Source organism: Vicugna pacos, chromosome 9 (assembly GCF_048564905.1).
Source record: "Vicugna pacos chromosome 9, VicPac4, whole genome shotgun sequence".
Classification (NCBI taxonomy): Eukaryota; Metazoa; Chordata; class Mammalia; order Artiodactyla; family Camelidae; genus Vicugna; species Vicugna pacos.
This window is the reverse complement of record NC_132995.1, coordinates 44,219,701-44,241,992: the sequence shown is the minus strand read 5'-3', so window position 1 is coordinate 44,241,992 and position 22,292 is coordinate 44,219,701. Positions and strand designations below refer to the sequence as shown.

Below are 22,292 nucleotides of genomic sequence, written 5' to 3'. Positions count from 1 at the left end.
GGAGAGGTTGGCAGGTGGGACCCAGCTGACAGGAAAGGAGAATGGCCTGGGGCAGCCGCACAGGGAGCGGGGTGGTGGGGGTGAGGGGGCACGCTCTGAGGGCAAGGCTGGACGCGGGGGCCGAGAAATAGGAGGAAGGTGAGCAGCCGCCCACCCGCTGCCTCGGTGGGTTGGCTGATCTATTGCTCAGAATAGCAGAAGTTTCTACCATTATGTATTGTGTATTGATAGAAAATAGTGTAAAGTGTTGCTTACTGGTTTTCACATAAAGGATGATCTTTAAACTGGAATTCTTAGTCTTTTCTCTTGTTAAGCAGCCTCTACAGTCTGCTGACGACTTTTTTGGTATTTGACCCTCTGTGTCACCCCTGGTCCTTATTTTGTGACTCCCTAGGGCTGGGGTCCTGCCAGGTGTACTGCTGGGAGGTCCTGTGTTGGGGCTGAGTCCCCGACAAGGCTTGGGGCTCAGAAGCACCTGGATACTGGGCCAGCGCCCAGTGTGAACCCCAAGGTCCCTGGCTCACGCTCCTATTAGCTCTCCTCTGCTTCTCACTCTGTTCCTGGGATTTGAATTTCTGTTTGTTATAAATCAATATAAGTTAAAATTTAAGTCAATTTTATGGAAGGGTTTGCAAGCAAGGCTTTGCCAGCCAGCACCAGCTACCACCTCTACTTTCATTCTTTTTACCTCTAATCGCCTTTATTGGGAATGCAGGTAGAAAGTGACTTCACGGCTCTGGAGTGAAGAGAGGGCTTCCGGCTGCTTGCCTGCGAAGGCTTCTGATTTCAGCCCTGGGTAGAAGGACTAGGAGAAGGTGTCTACCTGTCCTGTGGAGAGATGTAAGCTGGGTATGTGATCTATTTTACAGACTTGCGCTCAGGATGCAACAGAACAGGAAGAAGACTGAAGTTCCAATTAATGGCTTTATTACTAACAGGCTGTGACCTTGGTCACAAACTCACCTTCAAGTCCCCTAGATAAGAATGAGGCCAGAGGGTTATAAAAATCTAGTTTCAAAATAAAGAACACCTGGTGAGGCACATGCAGCACACACAGGTGCCGCAAGCTGAGTGGGAGGCTCCCCACCCCTGGCGGCTCTACCCAAATCAGTTTTGGCTGTCAGACTTCTGCCCAATAGTCTGTCGGCCCTTCTGTCTCCAGTGCTTTCTTTTTAACTGTGGACCCTTTCCATTCAGATCGACCTTCACATTGCTGCCAGTTTGAATACTCTGATTTAATACTCTGATTCTCACCACCTCATCAGATGATAACTGATTCTTTTTCTAGAAGTTCAAAAGCTTTTCTTGACAACGGCCCAGAAGTGAATTCCTGAGACTGGCTCCCAGCCTTGGTGTGAAGCAATAGTAAGGCTGTTGAACTAGGCGTCTTTACAGGGCTCCCCTGCCTTGCCCTCAGCCATGTGCAGCTACTTTCAATGCCAAGTGGAGAGAAACAGGGTACTTCAGACACCTTAGAAATGTCACAGCTGAGGGCCCCTGGCTGCCTAGAGGAGGCTCAAAAGCCAAGTGTATGTGGCAACATGGTGGTTGTGGGGAGCCCCCTTCCCTTTAGTAAGGAGGTGGCTGACGTTTTCTCTGGGTTCCTTGAGCTCAGGGGGAGAAGAATTAGACTCCAGATGGGTAGAAGAGGATCTGCTATAAAGGATTCTGTGGGCCCCAAGTGTCAGAATCTGAGTGATCTCCTCTGACTGGGTGGCAGAAGCATTTTATTTATAATCCCCTTGGCTAAGTCCTAGCTGTATAATCATTTTTTTTCTTCTTTTTTATTTTTTAGTGTGGCTTTAGGTGAACAGCAAAGTTAAGCAGGAGGTACAGAGATTTCCCATATACCTCCTGCCCTCACCCCTAACATGCACAGCCTCCCCTACTGTCATCATCCCCCACCAGAGTGGTTCATTTGATACAACTGATGAACCTATACTGACAAATCATTATCTCCCAAAGTCCATAGTTTACATTAGGGGTCACCCTTGGTGGTGTACATTCTATGGGTTTGGACAAATGTAGCCACCATTATAGTTTCATACAAAGACCATTATTTTTTAATGTCAAACTTTTAGGAGTTCACTTCTTTGGTTATTTCTTAAAGAACCAGAGGCAGGCAACATTCAGCCTCCCCGCCCTATCTCCTGTCTATCTACACTTCTCTAAGTCCAACCCCTCCACTCAGCTGGGTCCCTGCCTGGCTGGGCTGGCAAGGCCAGATGGCTACGTGACATATCTGTGGTTCTGGCTCTGCTGCCCCACTGCTCCCCACAATTGGCTCGCTGCTTTGCTCTGTTGTCGTCAGCCACAGGAAACGAAAGACAACTTTGAAAAAAGTGGACAACATTCAAAGTACCCAGATATTGTCACTTTGGCCAACATATATGAAATCTTTTTATAAATTATAGACAAAATGCCTTTTTAGCACACTGGGAACTAAAGTACTGGGGACTTTAATGACATTGAACTTTTGCTTGAATAAATAGGCCACAGGCTAGAACTAGAAGCCATTTCATTTGTATCAGATTCTTCAGTCTTTGTTTTCTCTAGAAAACATATCCTTATTCTACACCAATCAAAGGAACAGTCAAAAGAGCATAAAAAACACAACAACCATCACAGCAGAAACCACCAGAAATGCCCATCACTCCTGCCTCACACTGCATTTCTAGAAGTTGCCCTTCCCAAGTCCTAGCAGGGGCACCCTATGTAACATGTTGCTATTAGCAGCATATTTTCTTGGCTTTTGTTTGGCTGGGGAGGGAGACAAGATATTTAAGAATTGTTACCAACTAGTGGGTTTCTTCCTTCACTTTTCCTTTCCCTTCACCTAGAAATACAAACTCTTTCATTCCTTTCTCTTACTTTGACTATTTCTCTCAATTTCCTATAGACTCAAAATATAAATTCCAGACATGTACTCAGTTTAACAAAATCCAACCACAATAAAATAGTTTAGCTGTCCTTGGAGTTTGTTATAATGGAATTTTACTTGTATTGAGCTGGCTGGGGAGAAAAATAAAATTGTTAAAAGGAGGAATGGAATATGGAGGCCAGGGAGAAAGCAGATGGCTCTCGCCCCCTCCTCCATTTGGAAAATGCATCACTTATTTCTCTTCCTTTCTTTTGAACCTCAGGGCTACTTTTCTTTTTGAGGTTTTTAGATTTTTTTTCTTTTAAAATTCCAGAGATGGAAAGAATAAAAAGGGAGCTAATTGTCTCTTATTGGTTTAAAGACTAATCCAGAAGCTTGCTTTGGGAATGGGAGCTCCCCTCTGTACATGAACGAGAACTCTAGCTTTTAGAACCTGGAGAAAACAGGGATGAACGCATGGCTGGGGACTTGCTGGGGACTTGCTGGGGGCAGAAGTGTCTGCAGGACGCCAAGAGCTCACTGACGCTGCTGTGCTCATGTCTTTATTTCAGAGTTTGAGCCTGGAGATGATAGTGTGGTTTCAAGGCTTACTCCATTGCATGAAGTGGACAAAACTCAATAAATGTTAGCATCTTGCAGAGTAGGCTGGGACCTTGACACTTTCCTATAAAAGCTGATCCAAGTCTAGAGAGAGGAATGGGGACTCACTGTTCTCTGAAAAGTGTGCGTGGAAATGATGCTCAAGGCAAGGTGCTGATTTTAACAAAATGAGGAACCTGAGGGAACAGGGAGGAAATGATAATCTTGATTGGAGGAGAAATTAATGAGGTGATTCCTCAGGGACTAGCCTCATAGCCAGGCAGCTCTGATGCAGGTGACTTCTTCCCTCGGGGATAATGTGGTGTCCTACTATAGGTAGCAGAAAAGGTAGCCGCGGACCCAGGCTGTGCATGGGACCAGGGCGTTCTTGTGAGGTTTCCAGAACACATTACAGGAGGAAGATGCCTGTTCTGCCGGTTCCCCACTTGTCCCCATACTTCCCCAGAGGGACTGGGTCAGGGGAAGGGGTAAGTCTGAGATAGGAGGCTTCTGGGTATCATCAAAGATTCTTAGATCAGAATGAGCCTTAATTCACTCGCCTCCTCCCTTTACAGAGAAGACAATGATCTCTAGTTCAGAGTAGCTAAGCAAAAGATCTGTTTTCTTTTCTCTATTTGAATTTCCAATCCAGTGATTTCTTAAAAAACAATATCATGTCAATTTTTTTTGACCCACTGGACCAAGAAAGACATCACAGTAATAAGCAAAAGCCACATGGTGGACATACCTGAGCAGTGGGGTACCCCAAAAAACTTGGTGATGTCCATTCTTTGGCTCACATCCTGGGTTATCCCCCTCCAGCCCAAGGTGCCATACACTTTCCCCCTTGACGTGGAGTCTGTTTTGCTCGGGCACAGAGCTTTGGTGTGCACTCTTGAGGACCCGGCTTTCAGCTTCTTCTCCTCTATTTCATTCTTCAGTTTCTTGTTCTCCTGCTGCAGGTGGACCATTACATTGTGGAGGTGGCTGGGGAAGGAGAGGGGAGGACAGGTGGGTGTTTGGTCTGCTTCATCTCCGTGGACGCCCAGTTCCTTCCAGAGCTGGTGCTCTCACACAGGTTCTGTGGAAATGGAGGCCTGCCTGCGTACCCTGGAAGGAGCCCCGGCCTGGGGTTGGGGTGGACTCACAACCAGTACTCCTGACCCACTGTGTCCTGCCAGCTATGGGCCAGTTTTCTTATTTCTTAGATGGGGACAATTGAGTCTGACCCACCTTCTGGGGTTCATATAAAAATCCATTTGACAAATGATAGAAATTTGAAGAGTCAGAAGAGCCAGAACAATTCTTATCATGTGTCCTTGGTTCTAACAGTCATGCTTTGGAAACACTCACACCCAGTTCTGAGGCCGAAGCCCAAGTTCTTTCTCCTCCCTCTGCTGAAAGGTTGAGAGCACAGGGGATCCCAGCTCTGCTGAGAGCTTGGCCAAGTTATCTGTCCCAATTTTATGGATGAGGAAATGGTAGCTCCGATGTAGGTGAGGGGAGAGGTAACTGAACATATCTCTTTTGGCTCAGTAAATGGCAACTGTTAATACCAACAGTCTTACTTCTCAAAAACCATGTTGAGGGCAGTGAGTGACAGTGGGTTCTGGAACCAGGCTTCCCAAGTTGGAATTCTGACTCTGTCGCTTACTGGTCATGAGACCATGGGCAAGTTATGTAGCCCTAGTTTCTCTCTTTCTTCTACCATAAATGGGGGATGATAATTGCACTGACCGTGTGAGATCTTATGGAAGTTAAATAAGTAAATACATGTAAAGGACTGCAAACAGTGCCTCACCTAGGTAAGCAATAAATATTACTTGAGCTCTTGTTATTAGGATTAAAAGATGGCGCTCCTTCAAACAGGATCAAGCAAACTCAAGAATGAGTTCTCTGTGAAACAACTTTCTGGAACTTGGCACAATATCAGAAAAAGCATGAAGTGCTCTGTTACCTGCAGATTCCGACCATTTAGTTAAATTCTCTCTGAAAATGTATTTGTCCTAGTGAAATATTTTATGGTCTTTTCTAGAGGAAAGCAAATACAGAATTCACCCTCAACGTCTTCTCCGGGTATATGCCTTGCCCTCTTACTCTGTATAAACCTGGCTGGTGGAAAAGACATTCCTTCTCTTGTTGGCCCTCATGTCGTGGCCACACTCCTTGTGCCACTGGGCCTGGAGGTGGGTCCTCACGTGCCCTCACTCCTGGCTCTCTGCCACTCTCTCTGGCCCACTCCTGCCAACATCCATGATGCTTTCAACATCCTGTACTTTTTATCCAAGTCCTGGCCTCTTGGTTCCTTGACCACCTAATTCCAAAGGTCTTGTCCTCTCTTTCAAGCCAGCCTCCCTCTGAAGGTCCAGGCTCAGGACACAGCTTTATAACTGTGGCTTCACGAATGGGTCCCGGGTGTGCTGATACCTCAGCCCTTGGAGCAGGGTAGGGGGTTTGGGGGCAGCTGCTGGTCGATCAAATCTGTCACCAGGAACCCCATCCCAGACCCTCCCAGTGTGCCAACCAAAGGTGGTCATTTTCTAAGGGTTCCCGACAAAAGGCTGGGAAACACAGCCCTGGAGCTTGTCATGACCTGTTACTATACCACCTCTGAAATCTCAGTTTTAGACATCTGTACCTTTGCCTCTGTTCCTGAACTGCCAACATTCCTCCTGTACCATCCTCTATGCTGACCCGGCTTTGACGGTGAGGGTGAATCAAGGCCACACGTAGAAGGAATCTAGGCCCCCCAATGACCACATGGGACAGAAGGACCCCACCTACCTGGACTGCTCACCTCAAAGAGATGTTCCTTCTGTGTTCAGTGTCCCTCCACTTGGAGAGGTCTCTGTTACTGCAGCTTAGCCACTACCCTAACACAGTCTGCTTTTCAGGGCCTGTTTCCTTCTCAGCATTTTTGACCTCTGAGAATTGTACAAGGTGACAGTGGGTAGGTGCATAGAGATGGCTCCCTTTATTTTTGTTGGTGAGGAAACTAAGGCCTAAAGAGGTAAAGTGGTGACCCCAAGGTCACATAGATACAGATCCAGGACTCGGGGGTCTTTCTCCACATATTCAATGAAAAGGCCAGTCCTGGCTACTGGCTGACCCCTCTCCTTGGGGCCCAAGCTACAGCCAGGGTGGTATGGGATGACTTACTCCTTTTCACCAGTCAGCTTGGCAATATATTTGACCTGTTCACGTAGCTTGTTTCCTAGTTTCTCATTGGCGATCCTATAATAAAATTAACAAGAGAAGAGTTCCCCAGGCCCCTGTGAGCAAGAGCATGAGTTGGCTGAACAGGTCACTGGGTGTTCTCAGCAAGGCCTCTGCTGGGCCCAGACCCCCTGCTCACCACCAAGTCCCCAGAGCTAGAGCCTTCCTGGCACCTGGAAATTAAGAGGCCTCTCCATACCCCTGTGCAAAATCACTGTGATCCCAGGTGTGTTCAAGGGATCCAGGCAGTGAAGCTGGACACGAGGTGGGGAAGAGGAATTCTGACCCACAGAAGCAGTCCTTCTATCAGGCAGCTGCTCCACTTCTAAAGGGCCGGGGCTTTCTGAACCTGCCTGAAGGGTGAGGCCCCTCCACCTTACTCCCAACCCTTGGGTGTGGGCTGAGACTAGATCAGTTTCCCGAGAGGGCAGTGTGTGTGTGTGTGTTTGTGTGTGTGTGTGTGACACTGTTCTTTGGGACATGTGTGATTCGTCAGCTAAGCCCAGCCCTTGCGGCCCTGCCTCACTGTTTCCTTCCTTACTTACTTCTGCTCTTTTGCCCACTGCTCCATGTTGCACATAATCTGATCATTCTCTCGGTGTAGCCTACAGTTGTCTTTGGGCACAGACCGCTGGGGCAGGCAACAGGGCTTTGGTACAAGAAGTAAATGAGACAGTAAGAGGTGGGAGCACAGACCCATCACCTCCCTGCTCCCAAATCAGGCCTCTTCTCTCTTCCTGCAAGAAGAAACATTGACTCTGCGGTCCAACCCCAAGGCCAGCATTGGAATTGCCATAGCAGGACTCCATCTCCAGCAATGCAGTGCCACAATGGTGACATCTCTGAGCAGACACCATTTGTAGTAGAGTCAAGGTAGATTTGTACACTTATAATAATGATTTTCAGGCCAGAAGTATTAAAGTGACTTGTTCTAAAAAAGCAGTATGTTAAGCCATTTTTTTTTTAACAGGTGGAAGCAAAAATATCTGGTAGAAGGGATGATTTTTTTTTCTAATTCAGGCAAGGGCCCTGCAGCTACCCCAAGATATTCTGCAGTCTCCTGCCACAAACTTCACTGCTCAGAGAGCTGGCATGCCCAAAGAGCTCTTAGCCATTCTACTGCAGGGTAACTGAAAGTGCCAGGAGGGGCTCTGGAGGGAGACTTGACCAGTGGATTGTCTAAGTCAGGGGCTGCTGGTGTACCTGACCAGGACATGGCCCTCTATCTCCTCTGGAATGAAACCTTTGTTCTGCTCAGTATCTCTATTAACAAAGTCACAGGAAGATGGCTGGATTGAGATAGCCGCCGTGGGCCTGGACCACCCAGACCCTGCTTTGTACTGAATAGAAAGGGTGCCTTTTCCTTGCTCCCAGGCACTCCCACCCCCATCCGAAGGCTGTCTCTCATCCAGGTGGTTGGTTGTGGGATGTGCTGGGGTAGGGGATGGCTGGGAGGAAGTGACCAGAAGCTGAGGAGCACCTACCTCCTTCTCATCCGCAAGGAGGTTCTCTTTCAAGGCACACATTTCCTCCTGGAACGCCCTGAGCTGCTCCTCTTTAGCGGCTAGCATCTTGAGGTCGCTCTGGTGCTGCTTCTGCCACTGCAATACCTGGTTGCTCATATCCTCCAGCTTCTTGTCGAAGGCCTGCACCTGCTCGGGAGCACACAGTGAGGAGGGAGACCCCAGCTTGCCTCCCTGGCCCCGGAGGACACAAGACACGGCCAGAGGGTGCTTTCTCGCCTCTGGGAGATTCGTTAGGCGGTATTTTATTTCCAGTGGTCAGCAGAGGGCGCCCCTGCCCTGATCATTGCCACCTCCATCTGAAGCTCACGGAGCCCAGCAAGAGGGAAGGAACCCGTAAGCCAAAGGGAATGGCTCTGTACCAAGTCCATAGTTCTGGGTGCAAGAGACCTTGGGGCCCTGAACAGGACAGCAGCCCAAACCTCGGGCTGCTCCTCACCTCTAGCTCACTCTGCTGCTGGAAGCCCTGCAGTTTTTTTAATTCCATGTTGAGCTTTTTCATCCTCTCCTCATAAGCAATGATTTCCTCTTCCAGCTGCATTTTCCTGTCTTGAGCCTGTGCCAGGCTTCGGTGTAGACTCTTTGTCTCTGAGGTCGCATGATTGAGCTTTAGTAAAGACAAAGGGGGCAAGAGTGGCTGTAGGGCGCTTGGGCCCTCTCTGCTAAGTCCTGAAAGGAGAACGTTTCCAGTCCCACGTCTCCAGCCTCCCCTCTCCCTGCCCAGGGTGGCACAGACACCTGGTCACCTTGTCTAGCGTCTAGGAGAGGGGCAAGAAGTGACAATGGTCAGTTTTCTGCATTTCCCCTTCCCCTCTTCCATTTCTTCTCTTTCCAGTTCTATAAACTGATCAGCCACAAGATCAGCACACGGATGGGGCATGAATTTCCCTGATAATCCAAGTCTTGGGAAAACCTTGCCCCTGGGTCACCCATGGACAGAGAGACTTGCTAGATTTGACCTCTATCCCCTCCCCAGAAAAGCCTCACTAAGGGGAAGCAGGCCTTCTCTGGACAGACATCCCAGCCCATGCAAGGGTTTGCAGGTGGCCTTGGTGCCAGCCAGTCATGCAGGAAGTGACTCTTGCACCTCTCATGCTACTGGGATCACTTGGACATTAAACAGCCCTGGAGATGAAGGGGTGGAGCCCACCTTCTCCAGGGCTTGCGTTAGGTCATCTTGGCAGGCGGCGGACTTCCGGGATAACTCCTCATAGACGTCTTTACTGACCATGGTCTGGTAGCATTGCTTCTCTTTCTGCACAGCCTTGTCCAGCTGACTCTGCAGACTCTCTAAGGTCTCCTTCTGAGAAGCTATCTTTAGGGAGAGGGAACATCACTGTCACGGTTCATGGCCATAGAGGCATTCTCTGTGTCCACAGAAGATGGACAAGCACTGAGCTCTCATCTCTCTGCACTAATCTGCCAAGCAGTCTGTGATAACACCCACTTCATTTCCCTGTTGTGAGAGGATGAGCTGCCTTTTCAGGCTGTTCTGCATCCCTCTCCCCACACTTCCTTTCTAGTTAGCATGTGCCCCCAGTACGAGTACTGGAAGTACTGGGCCACGATGTGTCAAGTACACGAAAAAGCCTTTCACAGACCCTGCAGCCTTTGATGCATGCCAGCCGAGCATGCGTCCTGCATTTGTAACTAGAAGGTTTCTGTTAATAGTTTATTGTTTTATGGTCAGGGTTAGGATTGGGGTTAACCTGGAATCCAATTCTATGTTAGGAGACATGATACAATATTTCAATTGTATGCATTATGCCTCAGTTTCTGACATAATTCACTAGACTTGATGCACCAGGAAAACAGGACCGCGTGTGCTTTCTTCATCGCTATAGGCCCACTCTCTGTAGCTCAGGGCATGGCGCATAATAGGTGCTCAGCCAATATACTAAATGATTTGTTTGGATTGAATGAAATATTGCACTGGGCAATATTAGAGATGAATGGAACATATAGTTCTGGCAGTAGTGTGTCTAAAATTGAAATACAGAATATGGATAAAAGAATATGCATTTTTGAGCGCAGAACTAAGCCTCTTTCTAATGGCTATTTCCATTGATTCAAAAAGTCTATTATATGCAGGGCATGTTTTAAAAAAGTTGAACATGCTTACACACACACAAACTCCTCCAGCCTCCTGATTCCCATCAAAGGAATTCTGATGACTTTTCTTTTGGCAAACTGATAACAGGCCTATATTAATAACTTAGAGCAGTTCCTTGGGGATTGAGTAATTCAGACCTCAACTCTGGATCATACTAAAGGAGAGATTTATATCTTTGGGGGACAAAACTCTGAAACATCAGTGCCTCTGACCTCTGTTGTTTAATGTGGCAGCTACTAGCCACATGAGACAATTAATATTTAAATAAAACTAAAATTAGTTAATATAAAAATTATAAATTCAGTTCCTCAGCCATACTAAGCCATATTTCAAGCACTCAATAGCCACGTGTGGCTAATGCATATAGTATTAGGCAGCTAATTTAGAATTTTTTCATCATTGCAGAAAGTTCTGTTGGGTAGTGCTATTCTTATATTAGAATAGTCATAGTATTTTAAGATGATCTTTTTTTTTTATTATGAAGGAATAAGAGCTGCTTGGTCTCTCATTTATAATTCAAGGGACCACCTATCAAGATGCTGTATTTGTTTCTTGCCCAGAACAACGGAATGGATTCAGCTGGGGAAAGTATTCCCATTTATGATGAAGGGAAAAGAGGTTAGATGTGAGGGCCAGATGATCCAGGTTCAACTCCCACTCCATCCTATCACTTACTGATGAGTTACTCTCAGCCTCAGCCTTTCTTTCCTTTGTAAACTGAGGCTCATAGTATCTTATTGGGAGTAAAATAGATGGAAGGCATGCAAAGGACTTAAGTAGATGGTCAGTAAATTATGCCTGAATTTGAGCACATATACTTCTTTCTGTTGTCTTTACTTGTGTAATGAAAAATAACCGCATCCCCTTCCATCCCATTTTTGTGCTTTGGGACTACTTTTGGAAGTGTTCCCTAGCAAATTTCCCCAAACAATGGGCTCACTCAACTCTGGTCTAAAATGCAACTCTGGAAGACTTGATGCCAAAGCCCAGACGGTTTGTGGCTCCACCAGATACTAAATAAGACCTTTCACATGTGGAAGAAATATTTCTTAGCCAGCAAGTGGGTGCTGAAAGCGTATCCCACTTCAGGAGGGAAGTGGAGCCTCGGGCGCCCTGGATGCACATGGGCTGGGCAGTTAGTTGCATTTCTGTGGGGAAGGAGAACTAGGTGCCAGTTTCAGGTCGTGGGTCACAGGGTTCAAACTTCTCACCTCACTGGGGTTTCTGTCTACTTACCTTATTATTTAGCTCTTGGTTGATTTGCTGGGTGGTGGTTTGTTTGCTGAGAGCGGAATCCAGGTGTGTAGAACGTTGATGTAACTGTGATTTGAGATTCTCATTTTCCTCCTCCAGCTTTCTCAGATTCTCCTTTGACTGCTCCCCCATTAAGGAATAAAGCCCAGAGTGGAGGTGTGAGCTCAGGCTCCGGCCGGAGCCCCTCCTCCCACCCTCACGCACAGCTGCATTCTGCACCCTGTGTATCTCAGGCCTTCTCTCTCCTCCTCACTTGCCTTCCTCACCTTCCTTCCCTTCTCCCCTGAGGTCTGAGCACCCACGGCTTCTGGCCTCCATATCCCTCCAGGGCCGGCAGGGCTCTTGTCTGGCCCTGGATTCATGACCCTGAGTCTTTCCAGATTTTCCTCACCATCTTTTCTTTCTTTTTTTCTTCCTGTCGAAATGTCTCAAGCTCTTGCTCCAGTAAAACCTCCTGTTCTTTGCTCTTTTTCAGCTGCTCCCGTTTCTCCTCCAGCAACCTGGTTATCTCCTGAAGCTGTTCTTCTAGATTGATTTTGGAGGCAGCTTGTTCCCTGTTCTGAGAAAATAAACACTGGGCTGAAAGACAGTCTTAGACACTATATTTTTTGGGAAAAAAAAACCCAAACCCAAAACCAAACCAGACAACTGTGCACAGGGAATGGCTGAAATAAATATGAGGACAATGCCTTGATTATTTAGCATATATCACAAAAAGTTTCCTGTTATGTTCAGTAACATTTTTTCTTTGTTCAATTAGATACAGCAATTTATTTTATATCCAGTTCCCACTTATTCACCAAATCTTTCCATACAAAAACCTCTCTGAATAGGGAGAGGGTATAGCTCAGTGGTAGAATGCATGCTTAGCATGCATAAGGTCCTGGGTTCAATCCCCAGTACCACCACTTAAAAAATAAATGTATAAATAAACTTAATTACCTCCCCACAACCAAAAAAAAAAAAAAAAACCCCAAACAAAAAAACCTCTAACAAAAACCTCTCTGAATAAAGTATAAAAAATTTTTAGAAAAGCACAAAAAGAATAATTCAGAAATCAAAGCCTTTAAATTGACTGAGAAGTACAGATTTTGAGTTCCCCCAGAAAAACCAACACTGTCCTTTGACTGTGTTTTTTGGGTTTTTTTTTTGGTGGGGGGAGGTAATTAGGCTTATTTATTTATTTGCTTTTTAACAGAGGTACTGGGAATTGAACCCAGGACCTCATGCATGCTACGCATGTACTCTACCACTGAGCTACACCCTCCCCACTCTTTCAACTATTTTTAAGTTTAGCCCTTGAAAATGCTTATTATTGGTTGTGGGAACTGGAGCTGACTGGCTGGCTTAGCATTCTAACACAAGTTCTGGACAATTAATTTGCAATGGATTTGTGGCAGCATATTTCCAAATAAAGACCAATGCTTTTAATCTTAAACAGAGCACATGTTTGAGCTGGTGGCCTACTTGCCCTCCGTACCTGGTGTTGAATGAGATTTATACGATCTAGTAGGTCATTCAGTTTTATATCCTGCTCAGCCACTGTCTTCTGAAGCTGCTTCTTTTCCTTTTCTGAGTTTTCAACCTTCCTCAAGGCCTCATAGAGTTCTGATGTCAGCTCTTCTATCCGTTTCCTAAAGCAAAATGGCAAAGCAGGAGGATGGACTTCAGGTCTGTGTCAGTGGACTGTGGGCTGGCCGCACAGGGCTTGCTCCCCTATTCCTGGGCAGCTGCCCACAGTGTCCTGACTGGCTCACGAGGGACAGACCCTCTACCTGGAGGTGAACCTGTGGTACCTGCTGGGTGCGAGTTCCTCTCCAGCCATCAAGGAATCCTTCTGCAGCTTCTGAAGTTCTCTCTGGAGTTCCTGGATGGTCTCTGTCTTCTGCTTCTCCAGGCTAAGGCAGCTTTGCAGTTTCCTCTGTGTATCCTCCAGGTTATTCTTTGCCAGAAGGGCCTCTTCTTTATATTGGGCTGCTTGCTGAGCTGCAGAAGGCAGGAGATAACCCTGGGTATGGGTATGTTCACGTGTGAACGCAGTACGCGTGAAGTCCAGATTCTCAACTAAGATGAGTTAAAAAGTCTCTTTCTTCATTTTGTGACCTACTTCAGTTTCCAATCTGTCCTCATCTCTCTATTTCATTATCACTCCTAAGGAGCTCTATTAAATTATCCGTCTTCTATTACCCACCAGCCATGAACACCTTCTTGATTAAAATTAAACAAATCAGTAGAAATTTCTCGGTGTCTCTTATGTGACAAATCCTGACTCTCATGGAGTTTAGAGTCTAGTGATGGAGCTATAACTGGTTCATCCCACATAGGAACACGGTAGTGTTAAACTCACACTGACTGTGAACTCGGGAAGCAAGATCAACATGGTTAAGTACAGGGTTGGGAGGTGGACTTATGAAGAAACAGAAGCTAAACTGGGCCTTAGAAGGAGGAGGAGGAAGGGAATTCTCAGGGCTGGGGTATTAGAGTAAATGCACAGTGAAGGGAATGCAAAGGCATGTGGGAAGAGGATGGGAAGAGACCAGTTTAATTGGAAAGGAAAGTGGGGAGGAAGAGTGGAAGACAGAGTTGGGAAAGCACACGGACTAGAGTGGGCTTTGGAGGATGTTGAAAGCCTGAGAGAAATGCTTAGATGTGATTTCGTGGGTTCTTGAGCAGGCAGCTGGCATAAAGGAAAGAGTGCGTTAGGAAAAGTGGAATGGATTAGAATGGAGAAAGACTTCTTACAATGTCTTTTTAGCCTACATCCTTGCCTCCACCACTGGATATGAAGGAAAAAACACTCAATTGCTTACTGGAGTTTCTCTACACCATAAATCTCACGTCCTATAGTTTCTACTATCGTTTCTACTTTAAACATCACTCTCCTTTCCATTTTTTTCCCAGCCTGGGATACTGGAAGAAAGATGGTGTCACTATGGGAATAATTATACACCTGGAAGAAAGGAGAAGGATTTTTTTTTTTAATAGGGAAGAGAATAGGTTCAGCTTTGGGAATGCTGAGCTAGTGGGCATGGTGGGTTGCCCAGGTAGAGCTAGTCTCTAAGGACAAGATTAACAACTGGTGCCAAGTCAGGGCTGGGGCTCTCAGCTTTGGAGTCTCCTGCAGAGAAATGCAGCTACAGGGAGCAGAGGTGCGAACCAAGAATGATTGTAGAGGGGGAGGAGAAAGGGGAAGGGCAGAGTCTTAGGGAGGGATGACCACAGTCAGGGCAGGAGAGCAAAGAGGAAACAATGGTGAGATCTGTGGAAGAACAAGGGACCTGTTATATCTCCAAAGATAAGAAACAACCTTTGAGGTGTGGGGGGCCAACAGAATGGACACAGTTTTGGAGGGCGAGGAAGGAAGACATGCTTTGGACCATCTTTTTTTTCCCCAAATTGATACATCATTCACATAACATAAAATTTATCCTTTTAAAGTATACAGGGCAGTGGTTTCTGGTATACTCACACAGCTGTCCAACCATCAGTATCTAATTCCAGGACATTTTCATCACCCCAAAAGCAACCCGAAGGCAAGAAGTTATTGGTGACCTGTGAGAAAGCACTTTCCGCAGAGGGGCAAGGACACAGCCCACATTGCAAGCTGCGCAGAAGAGGTGGTGTTTGGAGGCCAAAAAAGGAGAGAGAGGGTTAAAAACCAGGGAAGGAAGAAGTGAATGGCGTGACAGAGGTCCTGGAGAAGGTGGGGAGGACTGTGGTGCAAAGAAGCCAGGTCCAGAGCCCTGTCCTCCCCGTGGCGAGGGGCTTTGGGGAGGAGGGGTGGAGGGGAGGTTAGGGTGAGAGGAGGAGCTTGCAAGGTGGTCCCCACTACTATGAGATGAAATGAGATCACGACGAGGTGGGAGTGTGGAGAGGGAGAGGGACATGGCTGTTTGGAGAGACGAGGGGGCAGCTCTGGCCCCGTGGGTTGGAAGCGAGTGGGGACAGCGCTGGCTGAGGCCTCACCAGCCAGCTTCTGCTGATGTTTGGCATCTTCCAGACTGTCCTTCAGCTTCTGAATCTCAGCTCGCAGCGGCCCACACTCCGCCATGCACTTATCCTGCCTCGCCTCCTGGATGGCGATTTCGAGTTCATTTGTCATGCGTTGCTGTTTCTCTAGCTCCATCTCCTTTTTTACGAGGCTGTTCTGAACCTGTGCCAGTTCCTTCTCCAGCTCATGCAGCATTTCGTCTTTCTCTTGGAGGAGCTGAGGAAAGCAAAGTGTTAATGCTGATAAAGACCTGAGAAGCAGCAGGGCGAAGTCAGAGATTGTCTTGAGCCCTCCTCCAGCCGCCATCTACTCTTGCCTTGCCGGGATACTGCAACGGCCTCCACCTGGGCTCCCTGCCTCCCCTCAGGCTATTCTCAATGCTGCAGCCAGAGACGGGCTTCTACAAATCCAAGTGAGATCTTGTTATGCTTCTGTTAAAACCCTCCACTGGGTGCATCTCACTTAGGAAAAGGCCAAAGTCCTTACAACGACCGCCCAGGATGCTCATGATCTGGTCCTAGGCTACCTGTCCCGTCTCACCCCTTGCCATCCCACCCCTGCTTCAGCTGTCCCCTGAAACACTCTGAGCAGACTTCCACCTGAGGGCTCTTGCCTCTGCCTGGAATATTCTTCAAGACCTTGGACTGCGTGGCCCCCTTACTTCATTCAAATCTCTGCCCAAATATCTCCTTATCAAAGAGGCCTTCCCTGACCATTTTGGGTAAAATAGCCACCAAGATGTTTTAGGAATTTATCAGTACAGAACATTTTATTATATATTAGGTTTGTTACCTGTTTGTCATCTGACTCTACAGACTAGAATGTAAACTCCATGAAGGTAGAGAAGTTGCATGCTTTATCATATTCTTAATGCCTAGAAGATATGCTTGGCATATCATAGGAGCTCAGAAATATTTGTTGAATGAATACATGAGTGACTCAGAGCTGCTTATCCACACTCCTTGCTTCTTGTCGCCATCTCTCCAAAGACCTCCCTTTTGACTGGTAGATCACCTCCAGATCTTGAAACTGGAGGTTTGAATGACTAGCCAGTCAATCAATTGGATTACATCTACTAGCTCTGATGAAAGTTTAGAGTTGGAACAGTGCTGACTACAAAATCGTTCACTGGTTTCAGAGCCTTTCTGCCCTTGGTTCCATTCTTAGGCTTTTCTAGGAGTTCAATTTAGGTTGGAAACTACAGATTTTCTAGGACACAGCTCCACTAATATTTTCAAACTACCTGATATGCATGTTCATAGGATATTTGTAATTAAAAAATTGAAATTCACTTGTAATTCTTAATAAGGCTACACATTATTTTATAGCTTTTCTTTCTACTATCAGGCATAAACAGGAGCATAAGGCAACAATGCAAATGTGCCCCAAACTCTCTACCTTGTGGGGCTGGGGAAGAACCTTTTTCTTACAGAGTTCACATCCCTACTAAGGCCCCTGACATTGATTTACTTGTGTGCTATGAGAAGTTCCAAGGAAATGCTCAGAGCTGCTTCTGGGCCTGAAGGACCGCAGTCTCACTGCACACGCACGGGCGCTCCCCAAGCAGTCGCGGTGGGCGCAGAACTGCAGGCCCCACTGCGGCTGAGGCCAGGCCCCACCCCGGCCCTGCGGGCGCTTCCAGGGCGGCCCTTGCCTTACCTTGTCTTTCTTCAAACCAAGCTTTTGGGTCTCAGTGAACTGCATCTGCAGCTCCTGCAGCCGCCGTTGCAGGATGGTGACCTCCTTCTCCTTCCTCTCCAAGTGGGCGGAAGTCTCCTCACGCAGCCCGTGCAGGTCCAGCTCCAGCTTCATCATGTCTATGGTGGGATGAGCCAGAGCGCTTCTCGCTCAGGGGAGGGCTCTGGCTTCCCTGGCTCCCCCGCCACAGCCCACCGGCCCACCTTTTACCCTTCATGATGTTCTTCTTCTGTTCTGACACTGCTTCTAGCTCCATGCGCAAATCCTTCACGAGGTTCTGGTACTCCTCTACGTGCAGGCACTGGCTGTCTTTCTGCTCTTGCAAGTGCTTCAGTATCTGGGCAGAGGGAAGAAGAGCAGGGCAGGGTGAGTACCTGGGGGAGGGTCCCCTATTCTCCAATGCTGAGGGTCCAGAACAGGCAAATCAGAGGGATGTACAGTAGAGTGGTAGTTGCCCGGGGTTGGGGGAGGGAGGATGGACAGTGACTACTTATGGATACGGATTTTTTCTCAGAGTGATGAAAATGTCCTGGAGTTAGTGGTGATGTTGTCCAGCTTTGTGAATGTGCTAAAAACCACTGACTGTATACTTTAAGTGGTGAGTGTCATGGTATGTCAATTATATCTCAATTTAGAAAAATAGAATTAAAAAGAAAAGATATGACAGGCTTCTCATGCTCACGTGGGACGGAATGTGTACAAAAGGAGCCACCCCTTCCTCCCTGCTACAGTCAGTGTCATTGATGAAGCACTTACTGTGTGCAATGCACTGTCCTGGGTGCTGTAATCAACATACACACACACACACACACACACACACACACCCCGATCCTTGCCCCCAGGGAGCTGACCTTCTGGTGGGGTGAGACAAAGAGCATAAAGCAGTGACTCACAGGAAACATTAAGCATTGTTAAGTGCTACAGAAGAAACAGAATATTAAAAGGGAATGAAAGTCTAGGGGCTAGGGGTGCAGGTGTGAGGTTGCAAGTTTAAATAGGATGGATGAGTTGGCCTCACTGAGGAGGTGGCCTCTGAGCAGGGACTTGCTGGAGATTAGGGCGTGAGCCATGTTGAGGTAGGAGCTTTGCAGATGGCGGGGACTAGCTGGTGATAAGGCCCTGGGTGGAGAACATGGAGGAGGCCCTGTGGTTAGAGTGGAGTGAGTGATGGGGAGAGTAGGAGGAGAGGAGATGAGGTCGTTGTGGGCAGGCATATCACGTGGCGTTCTCAGTCACTCAGCAAGAACTTTGGCTTCTGCCCAGAAGAAGAGGGGAAGGGGCTGTAACCAGAAGAACATGGATGTGGGGCCGAGGAGGAGTAATCCATTGACTGGGCATCAAGGGACATAGTTATGTGATTTCAGAGTTGACAGGAAGGGTAGGCTGCAGCAGGAAGACAGAGGGAGACAGCTGGGGAAACACAGGGCAATCACCATATGACCAGGGGGTGGGCCCTGCAGGGACTCAAAGGCCTACTCTGTGCCAGGCCAGCTGTGGGAGGAGGGGACTGCTGGCACTAACTGTGATGAGGTGGGGTTCTAGTCCTAACAGAATATTCACCTAACATGAAGGCTTTGGATAGGATATATAAAATGGTGGGGGTTAAGTGGATTCTGTTTCTTAGGAAGTCTGTACCATTTAAAACAATGCAGTGTTAAGAATTTCTGTTTACTGGGTAGAGTTTCAGTTTTGCAAGATGAAAAAGTTTTAGAGATTTGTTGCACAACAGTGCAAATATACTTAATACAACCAACTGTACACTTAAAAGTGATTAAGATGGTCAATTTAATGTTATCTATTTTTAACCACTATAAAAAATGAAAAAGTAAGGGAGAAATAAAGACATTTTCAGATTAAAAAACCATGAAGTATGTGAGCTGTTGCTGTAGGTCAGCATGTGAATAACATAGAACTGACCTTTAAAATAAATACTGACAGATGTCCAAGGAGAAACTCCAAAGTTTATCCAAACTTGGTGGGATCAGAAAGTCCTGGAAAAAGAAGCGTCTCTGCCCCCCTGGCTAACGGATCCCTCAGATAGCTGATACGTGTTGACTCTCTCTGCCACTCCCCTTTGCCACTACTTCAGCATCAGCCTGGCCTGCTTTGCCTTGTACCTCAAGTTCAGGCATGACTGACGTTAAGACCTTGTCTAGAAGGGAACCTAACCTAGTTCTGACTATGTTGTGATTTGCTTACAAGATTTAAATGCTTATTCATTATTAGAATTGACTTTTTAGATGGCTTTGAAGTTTGAAACGTAAGAGTTTTTTTTTTTTAAGGAGTGAATTTGAATTAATAATCTTCCCTAAATTTGTTGTGTTTCAACTCCAGCTGGAAACTAGAAGGCTGGATGGTCCTTTTGAATCTAGCATGCCAACAGGAGTCTCTGTCTTGTTTAGGAGTACCATTGGACACCTTAACCCATTATAAGGTTGCAATTCCAAAATTCAGTTCTGAAATCTAATGCTGCCAGACACACTCTTTGGGGGCTTGTCATACATTATATATAGTATCCTCATGGCAGGATCAACCAAGGTCACAAAAATATAAAGTAGAATATAAAATATAGTAATAAAAACTTTTAAAAAAAAGGAGGAAAACCTAGAATCTAACCCAACTTGGCCCAATCCCACCAGGCGCAAATAAGCAGAAGTTCTCCTACCTTTTTGATGTCTTCACAGTCTTCTGAGGAGCTAGGGGGATGTCGGTGGGTGGCTGTATAGGAAGCAAAGTCTGCTTGTAATTTTATCAAAGCCTCTTCACGCTCCAGAACCTGCAACCGAGCACAGGACAGTTATGCTGGATGATCTATGCAATTATTACTAGTACTTTTTTTTTTAAGTATAGTCGGTTTACAGTGTTGTGTTAATTTCTGGTATACAGCATAGTGTTTCTTTAGTTATACATATATATATATTCCTTTTCATTATAGGTTATTACAAGGTATTAAATATAGTTCCCTCTGCTATACAGCAGGACCTTGTTTAACTAATACTATTTTTTGCAATGTACCCCCTTTTTCAGCCTAAGTTTGTTGCAGCAGCATTGTCTAATTCAACACACACTTCCTGGTAAGGAGAAGGAATTATGTCCTCAATCTTATATTAAGGTTCACTAAAGCACACACAGTGATTTGTCTTGAGTCCATCAGTGGCTACATTTTGGACTCTCTTCTCAACCTTTGTGTGGTCCAGGTTATGAGGCATAAGAAACTTCTTTGGAGTCTGTGATGGGAGGATGTACTGAATCTCTCAGAAGACAGGATGAAGTTCAAGAACTAAGGAAGTTTCTTATGGACTGGGTGAATGTGTGTTTGTTTGGTTTTTTTTTGAAAATTAGAAAAACATAAAACTTTTGTTCTTGTTTGCTGAAAATAATTAAAAAAAACCCCAAACATTGAAAATAAGAAGTTAGAACATGAACAGAAGGCAGGAGCAGGTGTGTATGAGACACTTGAGGAATACCGATAAAGAGATTACTGTAGGTGACTTTTTTTCTCCTCCTCTTTTTCCTCAGAGCTTTATTTTGCATCTCTTGGAAAAATATTCTTGGAGACACTTACCAAAGCATTACTGCAGGCTAGCTTATTTCGAAGTTCCTGTATTAGATCATCCTGCTCAGAGACCTTTTGCCAGACTTCAGATAGTCGTTTCAGGGTCTCCTGATGCTCTTGAATCATGCAAGGAGAAGTGTATATACGCACTTTTGAATGATCACCCTTGTTCTCGGGCTCCTGGGATATGTAAAAATAATAGGTTGGTTTTGTTCACAATTTTTGAGTTAATTTCAGAATGCTGTGAACATGGAAAATCTCTAGACCTATATTGTAAAGGTTAATGCTCATTTATGTGAATCAGAGCTTCCTTAACAAAAGAAAAAATTTAACAAGTGCACACACATGGTGAAAAGTTTAAACAGTTCACAAGAGAATATACTGAAAACTCAATCTTGACCTTCCACAATTCAAGTCCCCTTTTCCATGACAGTCTGCGTTATCAATTTTTTGTATATCCTTCTGGGGATAATTTATGCATATTTATACATGCATATATGTATCTGTATATAACCCCCTACTTTTTTCCCTACACAAATGAAAGTCTTCTGCATACTATTCTAAATATTGTGTTTTCACTTGGCAATTTGTTTAGGATATTTTCGAATTGTTACTTGTAGATATATCATTCTTTTTTAAAAATTAATTTCAAATTACACAAGTAATACATATATATATATATTATCTTTCTAAAACTTTGTAACATTACAGGCAAGTCTAAATTTCTCTTTGACCACTACCTCTAATCTCATACTCACTGCATTCTCCAGAGATGACAGTTTGTGCATATCCTTCTAGAAAAATGAATATTGTACAATATATTATTTTGTTTTTTTAAAACATAATTTTTTTTCTCACTCAACAAGATGTCTTAGAAATTCATCCGTGTGTTTCTATCTGGCTCTTTTAAATTACTTTTAAATGTGTTTATCCAGTCTCCTACTGATGGGAATATATGTTGTTTCCAAGTTTTTTCTAAAACAAAGCTGAAATGATTATTTTTGCACATCAAATTTTAAGTACCTATTCTAGTATATGTGTAGATTAAATTTGTAGAAGTAGGAATGCTAGGATTGATTTAAAACTTTGATAGATATTGCACAATTGTCCTTCAAAGAGAATGTACCAATTGACACTCTCATCAACATTAATATGCCTGTTTTCCTAAAACTGTGTTTTTTTTTTTTTTATGTCTTTCTCTAGATCATCTGAAATCATGCATGAAGGTTACTACCTGTTCACTGGTCTGCACTAATAGTGAGTGAACTGATGCAGACAGGCAAAAAAAGAGCAAAATGTCCTAGTTTGGATGGTAGATCCTTTCTCCATTAAACTGTCTCCCTAACTGGGCTTTTTCAGGCAAAGTTAGAAATAGCTCATGTTCACTGAGCATGAAAGCTGCCCGTGAGTGTATAAATAATTTAGTGTATATGTGGATAAAGGAATGGAAAACAATAAAAATGCTAAGAAACAGGAAGACG

At 45.5% G+C, this 22,292-nt stretch overlaps 1 protein-coding gene across 7 annotated transcripts in view; it reads right to left on the bottom strand.

Annotated features, from left to right (window-relative positions):
* PMFBP1 (polyamine modulated factor 1 binding protein 1) overlaps positions 1-22,292 on the bottom strand; it is a 58,058-nt gene that overhangs the window by 12,950 nt on the left and 22,816 nt on the right. For 5 of the 7 annotated variants that reach the window (XM_072967650.1, XM_072967649.1, XM_072967651.1 and 2 more), the window contains 16 exons: positions 20,821-20,991; positions 19,921-20,031; positions 17,466-17,592; positions 17,217-17,374; positions 15,533-15,773; positions 13,363-13,552; positions 13,047-13,200; positions 11,958-12,125; positions 11,549-11,686; positions 9,350-9,514; positions 8,639-8,806; positions 8,161-8,328; positions 7,222-7,325; positions 6,620-6,694; positions 4,209-4,447; positions 679-828 (listed from right to left, as the gene is read on the bottom strand). In XM_072967650.1, the coding sequence (XP_072823751.1) occupies positions 806-828; positions 4,209-4,447; positions 6,620-6,694; positions 7,222-7,325; positions 8,161-8,328; positions 8,639-8,806; positions 9,350-9,514; positions 11,549-11,686; positions 11,958-12,125; positions 13,047-13,200; positions 13,363-13,552; positions 15,533-15,773; positions 17,217-17,374; positions 17,466-17,592; positions 19,921-20,031; positions 20,821-20,991 (2,400 nt within the window). In that variant the 3' untranslated portion in view covers positions 679-805. Of the gene's footprint in view, positions 1-678; positions 829-4,208; positions 4,448-6,619; positions 6,695-7,221; positions 7,326-8,160; positions 8,329-8,638; positions 8,807-9,349; positions 9,515-11,548; positions 11,687-11,957; positions 12,126-13,046; positions 13,201-13,362; positions 13,553-15,532; positions 15,774-17,216; positions 17,375-17,465; positions 17,593-19,920; positions 20,032-20,820; positions 20,992-22,292 lie in introns of those variants that run through there. The other 2 variants (XR_012075747.1, XR_012075748.1) reach the window with 1 other exon arrangement.